Raw genomic sequence first — 25815 nt, 5'->3', positions numbered from 1 at the left:
TAAATAACATATGACTAAAATTGTGAAATTAAGAAAGAAAGTAGTTTTATTCTATATTGTGTATAACTACCCTGAGTGTTTTGGCATTTTGGCCACTGTCCCGTTTAAATACAGCAAGCAGTGTCATAAATGTTATATATATGTATATATATATATATATATATATATATATATATATATATATATATATATTTATATATATATATATATATATATATATATAGTACAGGCCAAAAGTTTGGACACACCTTCTCATTCAATGTGTTTTCATTCGGTTGCTCTGATTACTGCTTTGCACAACCTTGGCATTCTCTTCGCTGGGCCCGAGCTCATCTAAGATGGACTGAGGCAAAGTGTGTAAAAATGTTCTGTGGTCTGACGAGTCCACATTTCAAATTGTTTTTGGAAACTGTGGACGTTGTGTCCTCCGGACCAAAGAGGAAAAGAACCATCCGGATTGTTATAGGCGCAAAGTTCAAAAGCCTGCATCTGTGATGGTATGGGGGTGTATTAGTGCCCAAAATTGGTTTCCTCAGTTCCCAAACGTTTACTGAGTGTTGTTAAAAGGAAAGGCCATGTAACACAGTGGTAAAAATGCCCCTGTGCCAACTTTTCTGCAACTTGTTGCTGCCATTAAATTCTAAGTTAATGATTATTTACCAAAAAAAATTACGCTTCTCAGTTCGAATATTAAATATTTTGTCTTTGCAGTCTATTCAATTGAATATAAGTTGAAAAGGATTTGCGAATCATTGTATTCTGGTTTTTTTTACGAGTTACACAACGTGCCAACTTCACTGGTTTTGGGTTTTGTATCATATCAGATTAAAATTAGGGATGTCCGATAATGGCTTTTTGCCGATATCCGATATTCCGATATTGTCCAACTCTTTAATTACCGATACCGATATCAACCGATTCCGATACCGATATATACAGTCGTGGAATTAACATATTATTATGCCTAATTTGGACAACCAGGTATGGTGAAGATAAGGTCCTTTTTTTTTTTTTTTTATTAAATTGAATAAGATAAATAAATAAAATAAAAAAAAATTGAATAAAAAAGAAAGTAAAACAATATAAAAACAGTTACATAGAAACTAGTAATTAATGAAAATTAGTAAAATTAACTGTTAAAGGTTAGTACTATTAGCGGACCAGCAGCACGCACAATCATGTGTGCTTACGGACTGTATCCCTTGCAGACTGTATTGATATATATTGATATATAATGTAGGAACCACAATATTAATAACAGAAGGAAACAACCCTTTTGTGTGAATGAGTGTGAATGGGGGCGGGGGGATTTTTGGGTTGGTGCACTAATTGTAAATGTATCTTGCGTTTTTTATGTTGATTTAATAAAAAAAAAAAAAATAAACAGCAACAAAAAACCGATACGATAATAAAAAAAACGATATCGATAATTTCCGATATTACATTTTAAAGCATTTATCGGACATCTCTAATTAAAATCAAATTAAAATCTGCTTTGGGCCTCATATTGATATAGTATTTAAAGTTGAAAACTCTATCTGTCTGTAAAAGTCCTACTTTTACAGGCCGGTGGTAATGACGTCGTATTGTGACTTCCCAAAAGTCTGATCACCGCTATAATGTGGCCTGACTCTTTCCGTTGCCACGTCTCATTCCGCGCATGTGCTGACTTAGCCAGGGTTAATCAGGTTCAGATAGCTAGGATAAGCCTTCTTTGACTCACTGGGATTGGTCCACTTGCTCTAATGCACAGTCTCTGCAGACGGCCAAAGAGGAGAAGCAAAGGTAACTTGGCGTCTGCCTTTCAGACTCCGGCCCCTGAGTGTAATGTAGTTGAGCTGGTTTAGTCTTTCCTAAATCTGTTGATACTACTCGAACTTAACTGAGCACACTCCGTAAACAAGTCTTTAGTCAAAAGGGAAGTTTTGCAGTTCTTTCCCAGAACAGATAACATGTTGCGAAACGAAGACCGGGTCTATTCTGAGGGCGTGCTCCTGCTGTGTTAAGCCCCACATTGTCACTTGACATTACATGGAAGGTGTTTCAACATCAAACAGAAGCGTATGGCAGAATTCTGCAAAGGTTGAGTCCAAGCAACCGGTCTCCTCTTGTTTGTCAAAGACGTCATACAAAAGGCCTTTTTGTTTACATTTTTTAAGTGTGCAGCAATACTGATACCTTTCACATTTGAATCGACATGATTCAATGGTGCCAGTTTTTGGTGATTCTCTGCGTGTTCATGTGGTAATACATGTGGATTCCTATAAAAGATAAATCTCACTTTATAATGTAACATTTAATATACAACAGTATGCTGTCCAGTTTTAACATATTGATTTCTTATGCTTCCGAGTCTCATCTGCAAGTATTATATAGTCGTCCTTACATGCAGTTGCAACTTCAAGATGTTAGATGGCAGTATAGTTTAGGGTACGATGTGACTTAGACTTAGACTTAAACTTTAATGATCCACAAGGGAAATTGTTCCACACAGTAGCTCAGTTACAAAGGATGGAAAGGATAAGGATGGTAAGGATAATGCACACATGGGCACAAAAAAAGGCGAAAACAAAAGGTATAAAGTCGACTAAAAATGTACCGTAGTAGAAATATAAAATATAACAGATATGTAATAATTATATAGGATATATAGCAGTGTTTTTCAACCTTTTTTGAGCCAAGGCGCATTTTTTTCTTTGAAAAAACCCGGAGGCACACCACCAGCAGAAATCATTAAAAAATGAAACACAGTAGACAATAAATAGTCATTGTTGCAATTGTTGGATATGAATTCAAACCATAACCAACCATGCATTACTGTAGCTCTTGTCTCAAAGTAGGTGTACTGTCACGACCTGTCACATCACGCCCTGATTTATTTTGAGTTTTGCTGTTTTCCCGTGTTCAGTGTAGAGATGTCGATAAATGCTTTAAAATGTAATATCGGAAATTATCGGTATCGTTTTTTTTTTATTATCGGTATCGTTTTTGTTTTTTTAAATTTATTTTATTAAATCAACATAAAAACACAAGATACACTTACAATTAGTGCACCAACCCAAAAAACCTTTCTCCCCCATTTACACTCATTCACACAAAAGGGTTGTTTCTTTCTGTTATTAATATTCTGGTTCCTACATTGTACATCAATATATATCAATACAGTCTGCAAGGGATACAGTCCGTAAGCACACATGATTGTGCGTGCTGCTGGTCTACTAATAGTACTAACCTTTAACAGTTAATCTTACTCATTTTCATTAATTACTAGTTTCTATGTAACTGTTTTTATATTGTTTTGCTTCATTTTTTATTCAAGAAAATGTTTTTAATTTATTTATCTTATTTTATTCTATTAATTTTTTTAAAAAGGACCTTATTTTCACCATACCTGTTGTCCAAATTAGGCATTATAATGTGTTAATTCCACGACTGTATATATCGGTTGATGTCGGTATCGGTTGATATCGGTATCGGTAATTAAAGAGTTGGACAATATCGGAATATCAGATATCGGCAAAAAGCCGTTATCGGACATCCCTAGTATTTGCTATTGAAAGAAGGCAAGTCAAACACTAGCGCCAGGCGAAAAACGGCCTCATTGACTGACGTTGATTAACCTTCTCATGCTGTGTTCTTGCAAACCTGACAATGATTGACAGCATGCAGCAGCTGCCCAATCAACGGTCAGATGCGCAATAAGAGCGAGTTGGCCTCCACACAGCAATATGAATCATGAACAAGTAAGACAAATAAAAACCCAAACGTGAGGAGTCTAGTGCTTTACTCAAACGGTAGTTATGTTGTTGACTAATGTTTTAAGTATTACTTTTTCAAATCCCAGTCATGCATGTCATACAAGATTAACATTAATTTCCCATTCATATTACTCCACAACATACATCATATCGTTCACACAAGCCAGTCCCTGGTTTTTACAACCCCTACACGGCAATCGACTGTGCAAATATTTTGGCCATTTTCGTCTCTACAGCTTCAGAGGTGTGTTTTTGCACACAAAAAAAAAAAAGTGTAACAAACCACACATCGAAAATAGTGTGAAATTGTGAGTAAATAAATACACTAAAATACAAATGATCCACTTTAATGTTAACAGGGGAAGGTGTGTTTTGATGAAGACCGGCTGGAGCAGGTATGCGAATACCCGTCGGAGACCTCCGTGTGGACGTCCACCACTGTCACCCACGACCCTGTGATGGCCGAGACAACAAAGGGAGAGGAGACACGGGAGGAGGAAGTGGACGGAGGAGCCATGGTGTCGAAAGGCTCAAGGAATTTGAGTACTGCAATGGGACTTGGTCTACGAGTGGGTCAGTGTCACCCCCTTCTCAAAAAGCACAACGTGTGATTGTTGTTGTTCCCTCACTGACGTCTGCCTTGTGTTGGACATGTGGTAAACAGTGCACATTCCTATTTACCTTAAGTAGGTTAGTATATGGGCCATTCCACCAAATCCGCCGCTTGTTGGACCTCTTTCAAAATAACCTGACATCCTTCTTCTTCTTTTTTTTAAACTCTAAATCTGATCATTTTAAACTACCTATAATGTGTATTGGCACATCTCAGGCAACTTTTATTTCATTTTTCCCAAGCCGAGGATGACTCGTAACAAGAGTGAGTTATTGGAACTTATGCTAATAGTAGAGGTGTCCCGATACAACTTTTTCATTTCCAATACCGATATTGGAGCCTTGAGTATCGTCCGGTACCGATAACAATCCGATACCATATCAACACGAATCATACATGCTTATTTTGTAGCGTGGAATGTTAGAAAAGGCTTGATCAATTGAAATGAGTCAAACAGAGAACTAATCTATTTATTATTAACTGTCTGGAATATGCTTTTTGCTGTCTTTAAATTGAAGTGTTGTAGCATTTTTTTTTGGCAACACCTAGTGGCCACAATAATACATTAAATTAGACTTATGATGCAGTGTGTTGAACGATGCGGACACGTTTGTTACTGGATACTTCCCAATACGCTTTTGCCTGGGAGACTTTATTTAATTTTTATTTTATTTTTGTACCAATGATTGTCACACACACACTAAGTGTGGCGAAATTATTCTCTGCATTTGACCCACCCTTAATCACCCCCTGGGAGGTGAGGGGAGCAAAATCATTTTTGGTGATTTAACCCCCAATTCCAACCCTTGATGCTGAGTGCCAAGCAGGGAGGTATTGGGTCCCATTTGTATAGTCTTTGGTATCTGTTAGTAATATGCATCTACAACTATTTGATACTTGTTTGTATCGACAAATGTCATGTTTTAGACTGCAATGTACTGTATTATTACGTATGTCTAGCTTGTGTGCTATTGTGTGCTTAGCTGTTGTGTAGCTCCTTGTGCCCTGCCATGTTTACCTTTTGTAAATGACTTCACTAAAATACAAGAAAATACCAACCTTGTGTTCTTGTTGGAGGACATTTAGATGTTAACTTGCATCAGGTTTTATATCGTAGATTTTAGATGCAAGCTGGTATAATTCGGTACTTATTGGATCAATGTTTAATATCAATATCGGATCGGGACGCCCTTACCTCACAGCAAGACTGTACTGAGGTTTTAAACAGTAATACTTGAAATGTCATCAACTTCACAAAAAAATAAGTAAGTGAAATGACTTTTGGCCTTACCAAGGCCTGAAAAGATGTGAACGATGCAACTGCCCGTGGACCATGTGAGTTCTGGAATATTCTGCATTTTACAGAGGTCGTACGTAATGGTTAGTGCAGGGGTCAGCAACCCAAAACCTTGAAAGAGCCATATTGGACCAAAAATGCAAAAAAAACTAATCTGTCTGGAACCGCAAAAAATGAAAAGCCTTACATAAGTGGTATAATGAAGGCAACACATGACGTAAGTGTCTATATTAGCTATAATAGCCTACTATCAAAATGACTATGTGTCGCAGAATGAAGCAAATCTTCGTTGACAGAAATGTTGAAATGTAATATTTATTCTACACATTTTTACAACATTAGAAAGTGAGAAGGTGAGATAACCTCAGAAGGTGAGATAACTCCTGGAAATTACTGGCTTTTAATGGCCAAAGGTACTGTATAGATGTGTGGATTTATTATAATCTTTGGCAAGCTAGGTAATGTTTGCTGTGGTCTGGAACAACATGGCACACAAACCACTATCTGAAATGCAGCCAATATTACATACAGATAATGTGTCATATGAGACATGCAAAACTAAATTATATACAAAGAGGATAAAAGTAAAGTATATTAAATGAGCTCAAATATACCTACAAATGAGGCATAATGATGCAATATGTACATACAGCTAGCCTAACTAGCGTGTTAGCATTGATTAGCTTGCAGTCATGCACTGACCAAATATGCCTGATTAGCACTCCAACAAGTCAATAACATCAACAAAGCTCACCTTTGTGCATTCACGCACAGCATGGAACTTTTGGTGGACAAAATGAGAAAGAGAAGGAGTGGAAGATTTTACATGTAAACAAACTGTTGCGTCACAGTCCACACTATGGTGAGTTCAAGAACCGCTGAAATTAGTAGGACACAACGATGTTCACCAAATACTCTCATCAGTGAAGCATACACACAAAAATATTAAAAAGTGGGTTTTCTAACAATTGGGAAGGTTTGTGTCATGTTTGTCCTCAAACAAAAAACATACTAAAATAAAAAAATTATTTTTCTCCCATCTTTTCCATTTTCAATCTTTTTTAAAAAATGCTCCAGATGACACTAGGGCAGCACTAAAGAGAGCCGCGGGTTAGTGTAACAGGACTGAGTAAAAACCCAGCGACATGACTAAAATGTGAATTTTAAAAGAATAGTTTGTATAAGTAAAGAATAGTTTGTATAATGAGTAACACAAATATGTAAAAACTATAAAATTTCTAAAGATTTTAAGTAACCGAAGTACCTCGACTTAATTTGTTATGTGACGGAGCTCTTGACTCAAAACAGTTGTTTCTCAAATCAACGTCTCCCATTGAAGTGATGAATCAATGATGAATCCATTTAATTGGTGCTTGGACCTCCCAAAACAGAATTTAAAAAAAAATGTAACATGCCTTTTAAAAAGAAAAACACTATTTTAGATAAGAAATATTGTATAAAATGAATACAATAGAATGTACTATAAACAACTACATTAGATTATCAAGTAATGTAATAATAATGTTCAGCATTTACCTTGGAGAGTGGACTTCTACGGTATCTCCTTGCAGCTGCTTCTCCGTCAAACACACCATAAGCAGCTTCTCCATTCTTTTCATGGATAAATATCCGCCGTATAGATATTATTTTAACATCCTTGGCTGGCGTTATATTCATTCTGCTTCAGCATGATGCAGACAAGCAGTAAAACGCTCGAATTGCTTCGCCACAGTCAATCATGTTTTTGATTATTTCTTTTTTTTTAATTCAATGAATGATGTATTATATACAGTTATGGCTATCTCCAGCTTTAAGCTCATGCAAGCCAGATCAGATGTTTCGGGCGGATTTCACGGGGTTCACTGGCGGGGATGCTTGTAACTCAAATGTTTGCTTGCAACTTAAAACACAACAATTAGCCCACAGGCAGTTCTTATTTCAAAACACTTTTAAGTTGAGGTACCGCTTTATGTTTATTAGTAAGCAATGTTCCCTCTAATTTTTCATGTGTGTGAGCAAACGCAAAAACTCCCTGAGCATTCAGTGGAGCCCATGTGAGCAACATCAGACGTGGACACTGTGGCTACACCGGCAGCACACCTGTCCCAAACCTGACTAAATAACAAGTTCAATCTCCATCCATCCATCCATTTTCTACCGTTTGTCCCTTTCGGGTCGCGGGGGGTGCTGAAGCCTATCTCAGCTGCATTCGGGCGGAAGGCGGTGTACACCCTGGACAAGTCCCCACCTCATCGCAGGGCCAACACAGATAGACAGACAACATTCTCTTATTATTATAATCAAATGACAGCAGTCATTTCCATGAGGTTATTTTCTAATATAAGTGCTTAGGCCCACTTACAATGACAATAACAAAAAATATTGTTTTTCCTGAACTGTGTACTTATATTGTTTGTCTGGGTGTATGTCCTGCTTTGGAAATAATTTGTACCCCTTTCAGACATTGCATTTAGTTTCCATTAAAACATTCACATGTTGCACAATGAGATGTAAGCAGGGGATCATGTGTACATTCCTGCAACTTCCTGTTTATAAAAAGTATATTTTTATTAGTATTTATATAATATACTAACAGCATTTCATGATTAATATTTATAAATTAAGATTCCTAATAAATAACACTAGAATAAGCACACATTTGATTGGTAAATCATAGTGTAACGACCTGGAATGACACTTTCTGTGTGGTGTTGGAGTTGTCCGACTTTTTGTGTGGCTGTAAACGCATCACTGGCTAAGTGCCATATGTGCATGTGTTGGCGCAAGTGAGAAAGAGCGAGCGGCTGCTGTTGATATAACAAAGTTGGTTTTGGTCTGGTTTGTACTGCAGAAAATGACCAGTTTTGCTAAATATCTTTTTTTTTACTAATGTTTTGGTGACGTGTTTATGGCCGACAATAAAGAGTTTTGCTCAGTAAAGTGATCAATGTCCTCAAAGCGTCTCGACAGACGTTACAATATTTGAACAATGATGACGAAAACTGTTTTCTCTGTCGTGTCCGTGTCGTGTCGAAAATTGTTATGCGCTTATTTTTTTATTTGATTTTGTGCGTGGCATAGATTTGCCGTGCGCAGAGGACGCTTGAGCAGTGCGCAATTGCACAGGCGCACACCTTAGAGGGAACGTTGTTGGTAAGAGTCTAATTTTAGTGCTGCTGTAGTTTAAGTGAATCTTTAAAAATGGTATTCATCAAATATGCAACCAGATCAAAAATATAGGAGGAATATAATCTTAGAGGGAGAAATATAATCTTAGAGAAAAATGTAATTTAAAACATTTGTACGCATGTACAACACTTAAGACCTTCAGTATATCAGTATGTGGAATTAACTTATGGAATTGATTAAGTAATGTACTAATATGATCCACTTCAAGAAACTCTTCAAACTTAAAGTGTTTACAAAGTACAAAGAAGAAGAACCTTGATAAACATTCTGAATTTATTTAATCCATCCATTCATTTTCTAGATAATCTCACCATATGAAATATAACTTACTTCACTCATTATTATTTATTTTTAATGTTATCACTTATGGAGTATATTGTGAATAAATTAAGAGCAGGAATTGAAAAAAAGTTTTAGCAACTGCTCTGTAAAGGAAAAGGGGTAGGATTAAATAAGCTCTGCTTCTTCCTACTCTTTTTCGAACATGTTGAATAGAGAAACTGGATGTATCATGAAACTGGATGCATGCATGTTTGAAACAAACACAAACTCAACTCAACTCAACTCAACTCAAATATGCCGGACACTTTGCTTAATCGAAAAGTATATTTTACAAATCATTTTATCATGCATTTATCCATTTTGTAAATGTCTAAATGACCTCGATTCGGTGGAATGGCCCAAATATTAAGTATGATAATTATCAATTACTTTCAGCCTCCTGTTATTCACCTTCCATCTCCACCTCCTCTGTTTTCCAGATGAGTCTCGCCCTCCGGTAGACGGCACTCGCCTCGCCAAAATTCCTGTGTGACGCAATCAGGTTTTTTTTTAGCTGTTTTGAAAGGTAATCACAATCTCTGTGTTGTGTTTGTCATAGCAACAGTGTAAGGGGGAGTGTGAAATGTACACAATTTATTGTTATGTTTATATTTAGTTTTATTATCAGACTGTATCACGCGTCATGAGAGCAGTAAACGATCACTTGTCTATGCAATGTATTTTCATGAGATACCATATTTGATAGGGTAGCGCAGTGGCTTATTGCTTAGCCAACTTGCTTGATTTGCTTTGTCACCCGTAACACAAAGCTGAAAAGTGTATGTTTTGTTCGGATAGTTTTAGCATCTGTAATGTACAAACCCCAAAACCAGTGAATTTGGCATGTTGTGTAAATGGTAAATAAAAACAGAATAAAATGATTTGCAAATCCTTTTCAACTTATATTCATTTGAATAGACTGCAAAGACAAGACATTTAATGTTCGAACTGAGAACATTTTTTTTTTTTTGCAAATAATCATTAACTTAGAATTTAATGGCAGCAACACATTGCAAAAAAGTTGGCACGGGCATTTTTACCACTGTGTTACATGGCCTTTCCTTTTAACAACACTCAGGGGGGCGTCCATGAAAAACACGTTGCTTGGATGGCAACGATGGTTGCTCCAAAACCTGTATGTACCTTTCAGCATTAATGGTGCCTTCACAGATGTGTAAGTTACCCATGTCTTGGGCACTAATACACCCCCATACCATCACAGATGCTGGCTTTTGAACTTTGCGCTTATAACAGTCCGGATGGTTCTTTTCTTCTTTGGTCCGGAGGACACGACGTCCACAGTTTCCAAAAACAATTTGAAATGTGGACTCGTCAGACCACGGAACACTTTTCCACTTTGCATCAGTCCATCTTAGATGAGCTCGGGCCCAGCGAAGCCGGCGCCGTTTCTGGGTGTTGTTGATAAATGGCTTTCGCTTTGCATAGTAGAGTTTTAACTTGCATTTACAGATGTAGCGACAAAATGTAGTTACTGACAGTGGTTTTCTGAAGTGTTCCTGAGCCCATGTGGTGATATCCTTTACATCCTGATGTCGGTTTTTGAAGCAGTACCGCCTGAGGGATCCAAGGTCACGGGAATTCAATGTTACGTGCAGTGATTTCTCCAGATTCTCTGAACCTTTTGATGACATTACGGACTGTAGATGGTGGAATCCCAAAATTCCTTGCAATAGCTCGTTGAGAAACGTTGTTCTTAAACTGTTCAACAATTTTCTCACACATTTGTTCACAAAGTGGTGACCCTCGCTCCATCCTTGTTTGTGAATGACTGAGCATTTCATGGAAGCTGCTTTTATACCCAATCATGGCACCCACTTGTTCCCAATTAGCCTGTTCACCTGTGGGATGTTTCAAATAAGTGTTTGATGAGCATTCCTCAACTTTGTCTGTCTTTTTTGACACGTGCCAGCTTTTTTGAAGCCTGTTGCAGGCATCAAATTCCAAATGAGCTAATATTTGCAAAAAATAACAAAGTTTGTCAGTTTGACCGTTAAATATCTTGTCTTTGCAGTGCATTCAATTGAATATAAGTTGAAAAGGATTTGCAAATCATTGTATTCGGTTCTTATCTACGATTTACACAAGGTGCCAACTTCACTGGTTTTAAATTTTGTACAAAATGGACCAAATTGGCCCCTGCACACCCCTGATGTAAATTGTCCATAGGTGTGAATGTGATGGGAAATGTTTGTCTATGTGCCCTGTGATTGGCTGGTGACCAGTCCATGGTGTACCCAAGCTGGGATAAGCTCCAGCTCAACCGTAAGGAGGACAAGCGCTATACTGTGGAAAACAGATTTTTGACTTCAGTACATTTTTATGTCATCTTTGTGCCTGGGGTATGAACTTGACTTGTACCGACGATGTGAAGATCCCTTCAAGCAGACATTTTAGGTTTAGGGGGGAAAATGGTTTCAGTCTGCTATGTGACCTTTTCTGTTCATGTAGAAGTAGCAAAAGCTGGACAGGAAAATGTGTGCTTTATAAATATACAACCGCTGTTAGACTGTATTTTAATTGACACAAACATGGTAAGTTGTAACAAATAAAGTCTCTATGAATTATGTCTTTATGAATTTTTGAAGAAGCTGGCTTCAAAGAGAAAAAATTGAATAAATGTTAAAGAAAATCTTTGTTTTTGTGTGTGCTTTTTTTTGCTAATAAGGGTGGGAAAAACTAGTGAAATGTGGGTGTCAAAATAATTGTATCTAAGTTATCACAAAACTCTGTGTTGCTATGAGTTCCCGGCGAGAGGACAAAAGCTGTCTTTGATCCTACCAAGAAGAAGGCTTGTAAAACTCCACTGTGTAGGATGGGAAGCAACATGAAGGTGTTCTGTTTCTTTCATATATTGTAATCAACAGAAAGATATTGTCTTGACCCGAGATCTACAAAGCAAAGAGGAAGCAAGACCTGACTCCCCTCCAGGGACCTTTTTCTTTGAACTGTCTGTAATCAAAGGCGATGGCTGTTTACGACCCCCGTACCTTAGAAACAGCTGTTGCCATGTAATCAGGGAAAGTCCAAATAAAAGAGGAGGCGTACAATCTTTCGCCAGAGCCTGGTGAGACTGTACAAAGAGTACAGTCCAGACGCCTCTCCTCAATTGAGCCAAATTTAATTCTGTCTCTGTTTAATTCCTTGCTTCTTGTCTTGTTTAATATATGTCATCAGTGTTTGAACCTGACCGTGGGCCTCATTCAGTATTATGCCAAAGATTTGATTCATTATTTAAGTACAGTGTTTTATTTTCCAATATTCAAATATAGTGTTATTGCTCAAACAGTGTGTAATGTTACAGTGGCCAAAATAACAACCTCTGCTTTGCTTTTAATGACTGCTTAGGCCTACTAAGCTACTGTATTGTCATGTTGGTCATTATGGTGGTACTTGGAGAGCCACGAGTTTTCTGAGGTGGTACTTGGTGAAAAAAGTTTGAGAACCGCTGAACTACACTACAGTGTGTTGGCTCAAAGTTAAGGTGTATTTAAAGACATTTAAATTTGTGGACAGATTGCGGGGGGAATATAAAGAAATATTTTGTTTTAAGTCCAAATCAACCACAAATTTCATGACCCCGATTGCAGTACCTCTGCGGACCCCCTGTTGAAGACCATCGGCATACAGTACCAGAATCATGCTACATTTGATCACATTATTGTTGCAAAGACAGAAAAATGCTTCTTAGAACACTTTTGTGTACCCGTTGCATTTATCTAAAAAAAAAATGTAATTTTCAATACGTGGACAGTTTGAGAAAAATAAGTAACTTTTTTGGACTATTAGAAGACATGGTCGTAAAGTTCTCAGTTTGGCCAATCATAAATGAGCGATTGTGATGTCATCAACACACTCCATGCCTGTTCCCACAAATATTTTCTGCATTATATTGTAGATACAATTGTTTCACTTACATCATCTTAGACTTTTGTTCCACACAGTAGCTCAGTTACAAAGGATGGAAAGAGTAAGGATGGAAAGGATAATGCAGCTCGTAGACAAAAAATGTACCTTAGTAGTACAATATAAAATATAAATGTACATATGAATGTACTCTTTATATATTATATATACAGTATATAATATATAGTGATAAATGTTAGAATAATTATAAGTTATCACACAACTCTTATGCTTAAAGGCTGTTGCTATAGTTATTATCAATTGTGCTGAAGTTGTACTTTGACATGGGAATCCCCCCTTCTGAAGACCTGCCCCCCGGGTCAGAAACACCATGGGTCTAGTGGAAGACACTAAACCGCCTGAGAACAGGAACAGGGCGATCAAACGCTGCTAAGGCCAGATGGGGCTACAAAACCGGCCCCACCACCTGCGAATGCGGAGAAGAGGACCACACGATGCAGCACTGCCTTGTCTGTCCTCTGCTACCCAAACAGTGCAGCTTAAAAGATCTCGCAGAGTTCAACGACAATGCAAAAGACTGTAAAGAAATGAGAAACTGTCACGAAAAGAAGAAGAAGTATGTTTCTTTTTTTTTTGAGTGGTCAGCTTGAAGCGTCCCTCTGTCTCCGACTCTTAGCCAATTGTGACTCATCGTTTGAACACCAATCAATCATAATGGATGTTCTCCGTATGTATGATGTTCTCATTTATCCAGGTCATTGTATTTTCTCCATATTTTTGGGGCCTGGATTTGCAGTTCATTTTCTCTCTTTGTAGCTTGTAGCTTTGATATAAGCTACCTCGTTACATGGGTTTGAAAGTAGCAAAGCGACAGGAAAAGCTACTCGCAAAAAAAGTAGCTAAACTACCAAGCTACTGGAAAATGTAGTTAGCTACCTATCTGAGCTACATGTAGCTTGTTACTGCCCATCACTGACCGTACGTATACACATACACACACATTAGCTTTGTGTGTTGCTAGGTAATGATAGAGATTTGGCTCGCAACGCAATCATTAGTTGTCATGGAATGTATAATCTATCGTAACAACAACATGACAACCCTGAAAGCCAAATAAATTCCTCAGGCCAACAAGCATTTTTTTATTCAATTAACTGATAATAAGAAATACACTATAAGGGTGTTTATCGATCTTAAAAAAGCATTTGACACTATGATCATTCTATATTATTGTCGAAGTTGCATTCATTTGGTGTGAGAGGAGTAGTTTTAGACTGGCTAAGAAGTTATTTAGATAATAGACAAGAGTTTGTGGATTTTGTGGGTAATACATCTGAACAAACGAGGATTGAATGTGGAATTCCACAAGGTTTGGTTTTGGGACCAAAATTGTTTATTTTATATATTAATGATAAATGTGAGGTATCAAAGTTATTGAAATTTGTATTATTTGCGGACGACACCAACTTTTACAGTTCAGCATATGACTTAAAAGCGTTATCAAACATTATTGAACAGGAAATGATTAAACTTAAGAGATGGTTTGATGTCAATAGATTATCACTAAATGTAAAAAAAACAAAGTTTATGATTTTTTGTAAGAGGAAAAGGGAGGAAACGATCAAACTGTCAATAGATGGAATTGATTTAGAAAGGGTTTCTGAACTTAGATTTTTAGGAGTGATACTGGATGACGGTCTGACATGGAAATCTCATATTGCACATGTACGGAAAAAGATGTCTAAGAGTATTTTTATATTAAATAAGGTAAAATATGTGTTAGATTATAGGGCAATGCGTATATTGTATTGTGCACTTATATTGCCATATATCAGCTACTGTGTGAAACTGTGGGGGAACACATAAGAGTAACATAAAGGCATTGTATCAAAAACAGAAAAGAGCTATAAGGATCATTCATAAAGTAGATTATCGAGAACACACTAACATATTATTTATTAATTCTGGTTTATTGAAACTACAGGAGTTAGTAAAGTTACAGACATTATGTGTTATGTTTAAGGCTAAAAGTAAAACATTACCAGCAAATTTACAAAAAAATGTTTGTCATCACTTCTGAGAGTGAAGAGCATAGAAGAAAAGGTCATTTCCAACATCAGTATTCAAGGACAACTTTAAAACAAATGTGTATATAAGTGGTGGGGGTTAAACTATGGAATTCTCTTTACAATGAGATAAAAGACTGTAAAAACATATTCCAGTTGAAAAAAATATATAAAGACAGAACAATAAGATCATATGGACAGCCATACGTGTTTACATTTTTGCTTTATATTTATTATTGTACTTATTTTTTTGTCTTGTTTTGTATTTGTTTTGTATCATCCCGTGTGGTGTATATTACTTTTTTTTGTTCGGTTTGTACTTCATGAAGTTTTGCACTTTGTGTTTTTTTGTGTGTTTTTTGTTTATTTTCATTATATTTGGATGTATTTTCCAGGGTGTACCCCGCCTTCCGCCCGAATGCAGCTGAGATAGGCTCCAGCACCCCCCCGCGACCCCAAAAGGGACAAGCGGTAGGAAATGGATGGATGGATAGGTTTGTATGCTATCTATTAAGTAAAACTATGTATTATGTTGAAGGGGGCAGGCAAATATAAGATTTTCTTCATCCTGTTCCTTCTCAGGCATTGGTGTGTAAAGGTGTGTTTAGTTGCTGAGGTTTAATTGTCTATTGATCAAAGATGCACATCAATGAAGGAGATAAATAAAAAATGAAATGAAATAACTGTGAAAAATAAATACATTTAAAAATATATATACTGTATGTTCTGTTAAACCATTTATGGTAACATAAGCTAGCAGGTGATGTTTGTGTTATATTATTTGGTTTTAAAATGTTTGCGCTTTTTTTATATTGGACATGGTAGGTATTTAAGTCACAGCGTAACCGTTGAAAGTCGCTTTTCAAATAAATCGTTTGTGTTGTATTGTTAAATGTAGAATAAGTATTTTGTGTTATATAAAAAAGAGCTTTACGTAGGCTTGTAAATACTTTTTTTTTTTCAAAAGAAAAGGGATGCAACAATAGGAAGTTGGACACGACCGTGGATGTATGAAAACCCAAATGTAAACATGCAATTACTAAAGAATAGAAATTTAAATAGTTACCAGATAGAACAATGGATTGAGAAAACGTTTTTAGACAACATCATGGTGTACACAGATGCATCAAAAACTATAAATAATAAGGTAGGAGCAGCAGCTGTTATCCCACAAGGAAACATAGTATTAAATAAAAGAATTAGTGATAAGTTATCGGTTTTTACGGGAGAATTGGTAGCAATTTATATGGCAATTCATTGGATAGAAGAAAATAAAGCAAGAAAAGCAGTCGTGTGCTCAGACTCCAGTAGTGCATTGATGAGCATAAAAAACATAGCATCAGAAACAAGACAAGATTTAGTTTATGAAATAGTTCAGGCAAATTACAGAATAAATAAAGCGGGAGGTGTGGTAACATTTCTTTGGGTTCCTGCTCATGTAGGAGTTGAGGGGAACGAATTAGCGGATAAGTACGCAAAACAAGCAACTACTAAAACAGAAGTAAACATGGAGATTAAGCACAGTAAAGAGGAAGTGAAGAACATAATTAAGATGGAACACAATAAAAAGTGGCAGGATAATTGGAATAAGGAAACAACAGGTAGAGAATATTACAAAGTCCAGAGGAGAGTAGGTGTAATGAGAGGAGGCAATAGAAATAGGAAGGAAGAAGACATTATTACTAGAATGAGATTAGGACATACATATCTAAATAGTTCATTAAAATTGATAGGGAAACATACTACAGGACTGTGTGATTCTTGCCAACAGCTAGAAAGTGTAGGACATGTTTTAATACATTGTAGGAAATATAATAGAGAAAGGGAAATACTGGAAAGTAAGTTAGCGAAAGAGAATATTAGGTTAGCAGTGGAAGATATATTAGGAATGCACTCAGAACACATAGGTTATAAAGCAATATGCACATATTTAAAAAATACTGGGTTAAATAAAAGAATATAGAGTAGGGATCCACCTCGATCCACACTCCATTACAGTAGGTGGCGGTAATGCACACCACAAGGTTGCTTGCCAACCGCCATAAAAACAAAAGAAGAAGAAGAAGAAGTTGGACACGGACATATTTGAGTGACGCACTAAAAGTGTTGGCTGCTACCGGTAGTCTGTACTTTGATACATTAGATGATAGTTTGTATAAAAGAGACAGAACGAACTCAAACTAAATATTTTTTTCAGGTGTATAACCGATATAAAATAACGCAAGAAAGGACAATTATTTATTAGCATGTTATATTCTTATTTTTTGATCGTGTTCATATTTATTTGATTTTGAATACTCTAATGTCGCACGTTAAATGAGGCAACACACATATTTAAATGTCACAATATTAATAGTAGTTGCAGTTGTATCGCCATGAACTCATATAGGGCGAAACGTTAATACAAATAGCCTCTACGCCATTTGTAAACATTTTCGGAGCCTTCTTCTTGGGAAACAGCGACACTCTATGAAAATATGCGGTATTGCAAGTATTTTTTTTACATACGGAAGGAAGCACTGTGACGTCACCGCATGTGCTTGTATTGAGTCAGTTCACTACGTGAGAGTTTGCATGCTCGCTCTCTGGAAGGAACAAGAACGTCGAGGGTGGCACGTTGGGTGTTGTTGTGAGTTGATCTACTTCTTCAACTGGACTCTAGTTGGTCGATGAGGACTTTCGTGTCGCAGCCCCGATGGCCCACAGCTGACTTTTTAACGCTCTGAACACTGCCTGAAGTGTGCGAGGAATCCATGACAAGGAGTGCACAAAACAAACCGGAGTCTTGAAGAAACATGATTTCCTGCAAAATTCAACCAGGAGCCTGCAGAACTTGGCTGACTCGTGTAAGAAACGTGTGTGTTGTGCATGCGTGTGTGTGTGTGTGTGTGTGTGTGTGTGTATGTGTATGTGTGTATGTGCTGTTTTGTGCACTATATAGTGCACAAAACAGCATACTTCTCTGTTTATTTTGTGTCCTACATGATTAACTTGACCCATCTTTTTCCAGTATGTAATGATTATACAACATAAATATTTTAAAATAACCCAAAATATTTAAAATACAATAATTTAAATTAATTGTATTTTTAATTTTTTCTTTTACAATTCTGTAATTTACAATAATACACACGATACCACATTCCTATTAAGGATCTTATGACTGTTTTTATAGGTAACGTCCAGGCAGGAGCGGAGTGTGTCCAACTTTGTGGGCCCACAGCCGGTGCCCCCTCTAAGTCAGACCCTGCAGGGCTACCTGAGAGGCCTGGAGCCCCTTTTGCCCCCCGAGGAGCTCAACCACACCCGCAGGATGGTGCAGGACTTTTGCCGCCCAGGTGGTCTGGGTGCACAGCTCCAGAGGGGCCTGGAGAGGAGAGCCCGGCACACCAAAAGTTGGGTGAGTTTCTGTATTTTTTTTAATCCCCCTGGGAAATGTCACACATGTTTGGTGATAGATTTGTTGCTTCACCGCTAAAAGTGACATGTACTACCAATAGGGGTGGGTAATACTACAATAGATTAAATTAAATACAGTTCTTGTTTTGCCAGTGCAAATATTGTTTTTAATTGTAAGATCCTTTAATGATTTTTGCCTTTTTAAATATTTTGTTCAAGATACAAAGTTGCTCAAACAAAGGGTTGTTCGGATCAGGTCCGATTTTGATTATCCATGAGTGAGATTGGCCGATACCAATAATGATCACATGTATTAACTGTGAATTGTTCAATGTGTTTATACAGTTAAACAAAATCAACACAATGATTAAACCGGTTCCTTATTCTCTTTTCATTACAAAGCAAAACAAATTCAATCGTACACAATAAGTAAACAAAAGCAAAAACTAGTACTATCTGCTGATCTTTTAAGTCCTCCTCTGTCTAGGGAATTATTCCCTGAGTTTGTAAACATCAACAAAAAAAAACATTTTGAGTATAAAAATATCCACTCACTCTGGTATCAATCATATACTGATACCGTATTTTCCGCACTATAAGGCGCACCGGATTATAAGGCGCGCCTTCAATGAATGGCATATTTCAAAACTATGTTCATATATAAGGCGCACCGGATTATAAGGCGCACCTATGCATCCATTAGATGGAGCTGCGCTAAAGGGAATGTCAACAAAACAGTCAGATTGGTCAGTCAAACTTTATTAATAGATTACAAACCAGCGTTCTGACAACTCTGTTCATTCCCAAAATTAATCAACAGCTGTTTTATTATTTTCCCCAAGGTAAAGTCAGTCACGTGGTGTTTTGTTTATCTTTTAACAACAGCAAGGTATAACATGTAGTGCAACATTTATATCACATCGTGGAGGGGAACTTTTCCCTGATTTAATAAACAGGTAAAAAACAGTGACACTGTTACGGTAAATCAAACGTTAGTGCAATCACAATATAGTAACACTCGAAATAGTGCAGAGCAATAACAATATCTCAATAACTCAACGTTGCTCAAATGTTAATGTCACATAACGCAACACACAATATAAACATGTAAAGCTCACTTTATGAAGTTATTCCTCATCCACGAATCCCTCAAATTCTTCTTCTTCAGTGTCCGAATTAAACAGTTGGGCGGATACGGCATCCAACATCTCCGTCTCGTCGAAGTCGTCATTTATCGAGTCAGTGTCGCTGCTGCTCTATTCCCGTGTTCTACTGCGTGACTGATCGTCTTAAGTTTAAACTCTGCGTCGTAAGCGTGTCTCTTAATAGGAGCCATTTTGGGGTCTTTACATAAACAAATGGAAATCAAAACGGTACGCCTCGCGCAGTCATATATCCCAGCATGCACCGCGCGCTTCTTCTTCTTCTACGGGGGCGGCTGCTTACTGTAGAAGAAGAAGCGCTTCTTCTTCTACGGGGGAAAAATAAGTTTACCGTAGTTGCGAGACCTAAACTTTATGAAAATGAAGTTTAGGTTTGTTGGAGGCTCAATATTGGTCCATATATAAGGCGCACCGGATTATAAGGCGCACTGTCAGCTTTTGAGAAAATTGGAGGTTTTTAGGTGCGCCTTGTAGTGCGGAAAATACGGTACTCTTGTTATCGACACTACCAATTTGCGGCTCGATCCGCCCTTCTCTTACATGTCATGTACTGACTGCAACAATGCTGACACACCCACAGTTGTTGTTATGTTATATTATGTTATATTATATGTCTTTCTAAACTCTTATTACCGTATTTTCCGGATCATAGGGTGCACTGGATAATAGGGCGCACTGCCGATGAATGGTCTATGTTCGATCTTTTTTCATATATAAGGCGCACCGGATTATAGGACTTTTTTTTTTTTTTTTTTCTAAATTGAAAACACTTCCTTGTGGTCTACATAACATGTAATGGTGGTTCTTTGGTCAAAATGTTGCATAGATTATGTTTTACAGACCATCTTCAAGCCGCTTTCTGAAAGTCGCTTCAGGATGCGCCGTTTTGTGGGCGGTCTTATTTACGTGGCTCACCTTCAGCAGCGTCTTCTCCCCGTCATCTTTGTTGTAGTGGTGTAGCGTGCAAGGACGGGGGTGGAAGAAGTGTCAAAAGATGGAGCTAACTGTTTTAATGACATTCAGACTTTACTTAAATCAATAACGGAGCAGCATCTCCTCATCCGCCGGAAATGTGTCCTGTGAAAAACCGTCTGACTGGAACTCTCTAATAACGGAAGTTCCTTGGGTGAATAATGTAAACTCACTACACCATTATGTTTAAGCGCTTTCATGGCAGATATAAGTAAGAACTTTACACTACTTTATATTAGAAATGGCAACAGCAGAGGATGAATGTCACATAAGAAGATAGAGAAAAAGAAGAAACTTATCGACTACGGTGTCGGCACGGACTACAAAGGCGGACGCGTGCAAATTTTCAGGACTTATGCAGATCTCAAATACAGATCAGCAGGTACTATAAGGTAAGAAAAGTTGCTTTTGCATAATATTGCGAAACAAAACGCCAGATTATATGTCTTACCTTATACACACACCATAATAATACTCGCATGTTGAAGCACAGTACAATCCATCAAGCGGTGCGGCTTCATAGCTTACCAAAGTCGTACTAAAACATTTTGATAGATTTTTGAGCGCCGTGTGTAATGTTCTATATTTTCAATGGAACATATTGTCACGATTTAACAAGCTGGCGGACCCAAAAGCAGACAAGAGAGGCAGATAAAAAGTCCAAAGGGTTTAATTCAGGCAGATGAGGGAGGAGGGAAAGGCGTCGTTGGCTGGAGTGGAGGTGTCTGGCAGGCAGGCAGGGTTAGAGGAGGTCGGCACTAGAGGCAGAGGAAAACAATGGTGAGGCGAGGAACAAGCTACCAGGAGCAAAGGCACAAACAAAAGATCAACAATATTGTCAAAATGCTGCGAGAAGCGTTACCACTTGGAGAGCTGTGAAACGATCTGGCAGCGTTGTGTGAGGAGGCCAGGGCTTTTGTGGAGTGGAGGTGATTAGCTGATGGCAGGCAGGTGAGTAAGCTGATCAGCACCAGGTGTGCCAGACTGGGAAGCCAGGAACCCAAACTCCACCCACACATGACCACACCCAGACAGACGACACAGACACACAAGACACTGCAGGGACTGTGACACATATAAAATGTTGGTGTTGTTTACTTGAGTCATATTGCAGTCTACACGTTTCTTTTGTGTGTAACTGCCATCTACCGATCACACTTATCATTTCACCATGTACCAAATAAAATAGATTTGAGGTCGGTAAGCACAACCATAATTATTCCGTGCATTAGGCGCACCGGGTTATAAGGCGCACTGTCCAGTTTTGATTAAAAAAAAGGATTTTAAGTGCACCTTATGATCCGGAAAATACGGTAATCTAGTTCCCCGTTAAAAGTAGCTTACTTTCTGCTACAACACCGTTCCATCTACACTTATTTAATTTTACTAATCACTTATTTCTAGTTATTGTTTAAACTAGCTTAGCGGTTAGCTTAACTATTAGCATGCTTGCTCTCAGTGTGTAACATGTTTAGCCTCGTCCTCCAGTGACAATTATACTTGATAATAATACATAAGGTACTAAGAAAGGCGGTTTATTTGCCGTAATGGAGGTGATGATTATTAGCTTTGAGCAGCTGCTCCACGCTGACACATAATTAGCTGATAGCCGCTTGTCAAAAATCAGCCAATGTCAGCCAGACGGGATCGATGTTTGTGATCCGCATTAAAAGTACAAAATCACATCATTTTTCACAAAAACCGGCCGATACTGACCGGTGACTGATCTCTAGCTAAAACCAATCCAATGGATTTCAAACATCCACATTTTAGCTTAGTGATTTCTGCGACACAGCAAATTTGTGTAATAAATAGATTTAATTAGTAATGGTTTCATTTTATTTTTATGAATTAAGATGAAAACGAGCTATGTGTCAAAAATAGACTATGGGCACCTTTTGCTTTAGTAGCCAAACAAAGGTAGCATTTGTTCACCTATTTCTATGACGCCATTATGTGTAGCCTCCTCAGAGCCAGCGTCCTCTGCAATGGACATTTATTACAGGGCTATTTACCTTAATTTCTTTATTTCAAAACAGGGACAGTACACAGTAACAAACGTCTTTTAAATGTTTATGTAATATTATTTTAATTAAAATTTTACCTCCTCAGTGGCCTTGTGGTTAGAATGTCCATCCTGAGACTGGAAGGTCGTGAGTTCAAACCTTGGCCGAGTCATACCAAAGACTATAAAAATGGGACCCATTGCCTCCCTGCTTGGCACTCAGCATCAAGGATTGGAATTGGAGGTTAAATCACCAAAATTATTCTCGAGCGCGGCCACCGCTGCTGCTCACTGCTCCCCTCACCTCCCAGGGGGTGAACATTTGGATGGGTCAAATGCAGAAGATAATTTCACCATACCTAATGTGTGTGTGACTATCGTTGGGACTTTCACTTTCACTTTAAATTTTTTCCAGTTTTAGCTACAAAGCTAATTTTCCACTTGTAACTCTGCGTTCAAAGAAATAGACCACAGTGTGTGTGTGCATGTTTGCACGTCTGTGTGTGTGTGTGTATGTGTGTGTGTGCTCCGTAGATCTCAGACTGGTGGGTCCAGTGGGCTTACTTGGAGAGCCGGCTGCCTCTACCTGTGCACTCCAACCCGGCCATCTCCCTCCCCAGGAGGGACTATAATGGTTGGAGGAGCCAATTGTTGTGAGTAAACACACACTGCACACACTACTTTACTTAAGGAATGAAGGGAGATTTAAAAAGACAATCATTAGTCCTCTTATGTTGTTGGGTTGCTTTGAATCTTGTTTGAATATATTTTTTATGAAAATGGAAAAAGATTATCTGAATTGACACTCAAAAATGATATGTTATTATTAATATACCTGACTTTATTTTTTAAACATATTCCGGAAAAAAATGTGAAAAAATTGATTTGACTTAATTGTAAAATAAATATATAATATTAGTAATACACTAGATTTATCTGTATTTTAATATATTCTCCGAGAAAATGGGGAAAAGTGATGCGATCGAGTAGTAAAAAATAAAATGATATTAATATTACATAATATTTTTGCATTCGAATGTATTCTCAAAGAAAATCGGATTAAGTGATTTACCTTCGAGTAAAAAGAAAACATTTCTAACAATACAATAGATTTTATGTTTATTTTAATATATTCCGAAAGAAAATGGGGAAAAAGTGATCTGACTTAATATTTTATTGTCTTTATTATCAAGTCAAATCGCTTTTCCCTACTTTATTTAAGAAAATATTTTTCAAAAGAGCATTTTTTACTTATTTTATTAAAATTTAAATATTATTAAGTTGGTTTTTTTAAGTTTAAAAAATAATCCATTATTAATACTCCAGATTTTATTTTTGTTTATTCTTAAAGAAAATGGGGAAAGTAATTTGACTTGATATTTTATTTTTTTAATATCAAGTCAAATATTTTTTCCCATGGAGTTTGCATGTTCTCCCCGTGACTGTGTGGGTTCCCTCCGGGTACTCCGGCTTCCTCCCACCTCTAAAAGACATGCACCTGGGGATAGGTTGATTGGCAACACTAAATTGGCCCTAGTGTGTGAATGTGAGTGTGAATGTTGTCTGTCTATCTGTGTTGGCCCTGCGATGAGGTGGCGACATGTCCAGGGTGTACCCCGCCTTCCGCCCGATCGTAGCTGAGATAGGCTCCAGCGCCCCCCGCGGCCCCAAAGGGAATAAGCGGTAGAAAATGGATGGATGGATGTCTTTAAAATATATTCAAACTAAAATGATACTTAGTTTGTTAATAATTGAAAAAAAATCACAGCTAGATTTTATTAATATGTATTATTAAAAGTAAAAAAAAAATCAATTATTAATACATCCAGATTTTATTTTTATTTGAATACAATATTAAAGAAAATGGGGGAAAAGTGATTTGATTTAACTGTAAAAAGTAGAATATAAATATTACAGTAGATACATTTATTTTAGTACCGGTATATTCTTTCTAAAATGGAAAAAAGTGATTGACGTGACAGTAAAAAAATGAATAATAGTGCATTAGATGTTTTAATTTAAGTGTATTCTTAAATTATTAAAAAATAGTGATTCGGCATAATTGTTAAAAATATGAATAATGCATTAGATATTTTTATTTTAGTATATTCTTTAAAAAAAAGTGATTTGACTTGAATATGAAAAAGTATGAAAGGATGTTTTTTATACAGATGGACTTTCTTTTTTTCAGGTTTGCATCCAAACTGATTGCAGCGGTACTTGACTTTAAGGCCAAAATGGACAAGTAAGTCCTTGATATGAAATTATTATAGTATTTAATTCACACTTCATTCATACTTCATGTATTAATGGTTCCGTGGAGAACGTTTACTGTAAGTGCCAGTCAGGATCTGCTTATTCCCTATTCTGATGATGATCCCCACTCATAAACATCCTAACCATTCATCAAACGGTAACTGATCTCAGTGGGCGAGCGACACACAACCTGCGGTAATCCCTTAATGACCCGTTTAATCCGTCTCATTGCTATTTGTGTGTGTTGACCTGCAGCCGTGTTGGAATGGTGTGCTATTTCTTTGTCGTATGAAGCTCATATGTATCTCTAAATATATTCACCCACATGTGTGAAGAAGGCGCAACTTCTCCATTTTGCTCAATACATCAATTGCATACACAGGGTGACATTTTGTATTTATGGTAATTAGTTAATGTCAGACATGCATATGTTACATTGGAGTACATCCGAAAAATTATTGTTACGCAATGAGTTTCTTGTTTTTTTTTTCAAACTCACTGGGACTTGCACAGACACGCTTGTGCAATTAAGAGTTGTGCAAATCCTATTTCAGTGTTGCAAACGTATACAACAATGTTCATGCAGTAGCTTCTCCAAACACAGCATACCAATTCATAATATTTTTCATGAGAGAAGTAATGTACAATAATATATATTTAATCACCTGCCTTAACTTTACGACTTGTATGGTTTGTTAGTGGACAGCTGCCAGTGGAGTACATGCGAGGCATGCCTCTCTGCATGGACCTCTACCCCCTGCTCTTCTCCTCATGTCGCATCCCGGGGCCCAAGCACGACTACATCGCCCACCATGGGACCCCCCGCCGGTCACCAACACACATCACCGTTGTCCGGAACTATCAGGTCAGCAGAGTTGAGCTTTTTATTCT

General features: G+C 37.3%; 2 protein-coding genes across 2 annotated transcripts in view; both read left to right on the top strand.

Moving 5' to 3' along the window:
* LOC133621024 (uncharacterized) overlaps nucleotides 1–11803 on the top strand; it is a 32823-nt gene extending 21020 nt beyond the window's left edge. The window contains exons 2-3 of the mRNA XM_061982804.1: nucleotides 4118–4331; nucleotides 9619–11803. Coding sequence (XP_061838788.1) covers nucleotides 4118–4331; nucleotides 9619–9671 — 267 coding nt within the window. The 3' untranslated portion in view covers nucleotides 9672–11803. The remainder of the gene's footprint in view (nucleotides 1–4117; nucleotides 4332–9618) is intronic.
* Nucleotides 11804–17241: 5438 nt separating this feature from the next.
* Nucleotides 17242–25815, top strand: part of cratb (carnitine O-acetyltransferase b) — a 38709-nt gene continuing 30135 nt past the window's right edge. The window contains exons 1-5 of the mRNA XM_061982805.2: nucleotides 17242–17975; nucleotides 18305–18529; nucleotides 23203–23321; nucleotides 24860–24913; nucleotides 25624–25789. Of these exons, the coding sequence (XP_061838789.1) occupies nucleotides 17925–17975; nucleotides 18305–18529; nucleotides 23203–23321; nucleotides 24860–24913; nucleotides 25624–25789 (615 nt within the window). The 5' untranslated portion in view covers nucleotides 17242–17924. The remainder of the gene's footprint in view (nucleotides 17976–18304; nucleotides 18530–23202; nucleotides 23322–24859; nucleotides 24914–25623; nucleotides 25790–25815) is intronic.

Source organism: Nerophis lumbriciformis, linkage group LG21 (genome assembly GCF_033978685.3).
Source record: "Nerophis lumbriciformis linkage group LG21, RoL_Nlum_v2.1, whole genome shotgun sequence".
Taxonomy (NCBI): Eukaryota; Metazoa; Chordata; class Actinopteri; order Syngnathiformes; family Syngnathidae; genus Nerophis; species Nerophis lumbriciformis.
The sequence above is the reverse complement of the archived record's forward strand: the minus strand, read 5'-3'. Positions and strand labels throughout refer to the sequence as shown.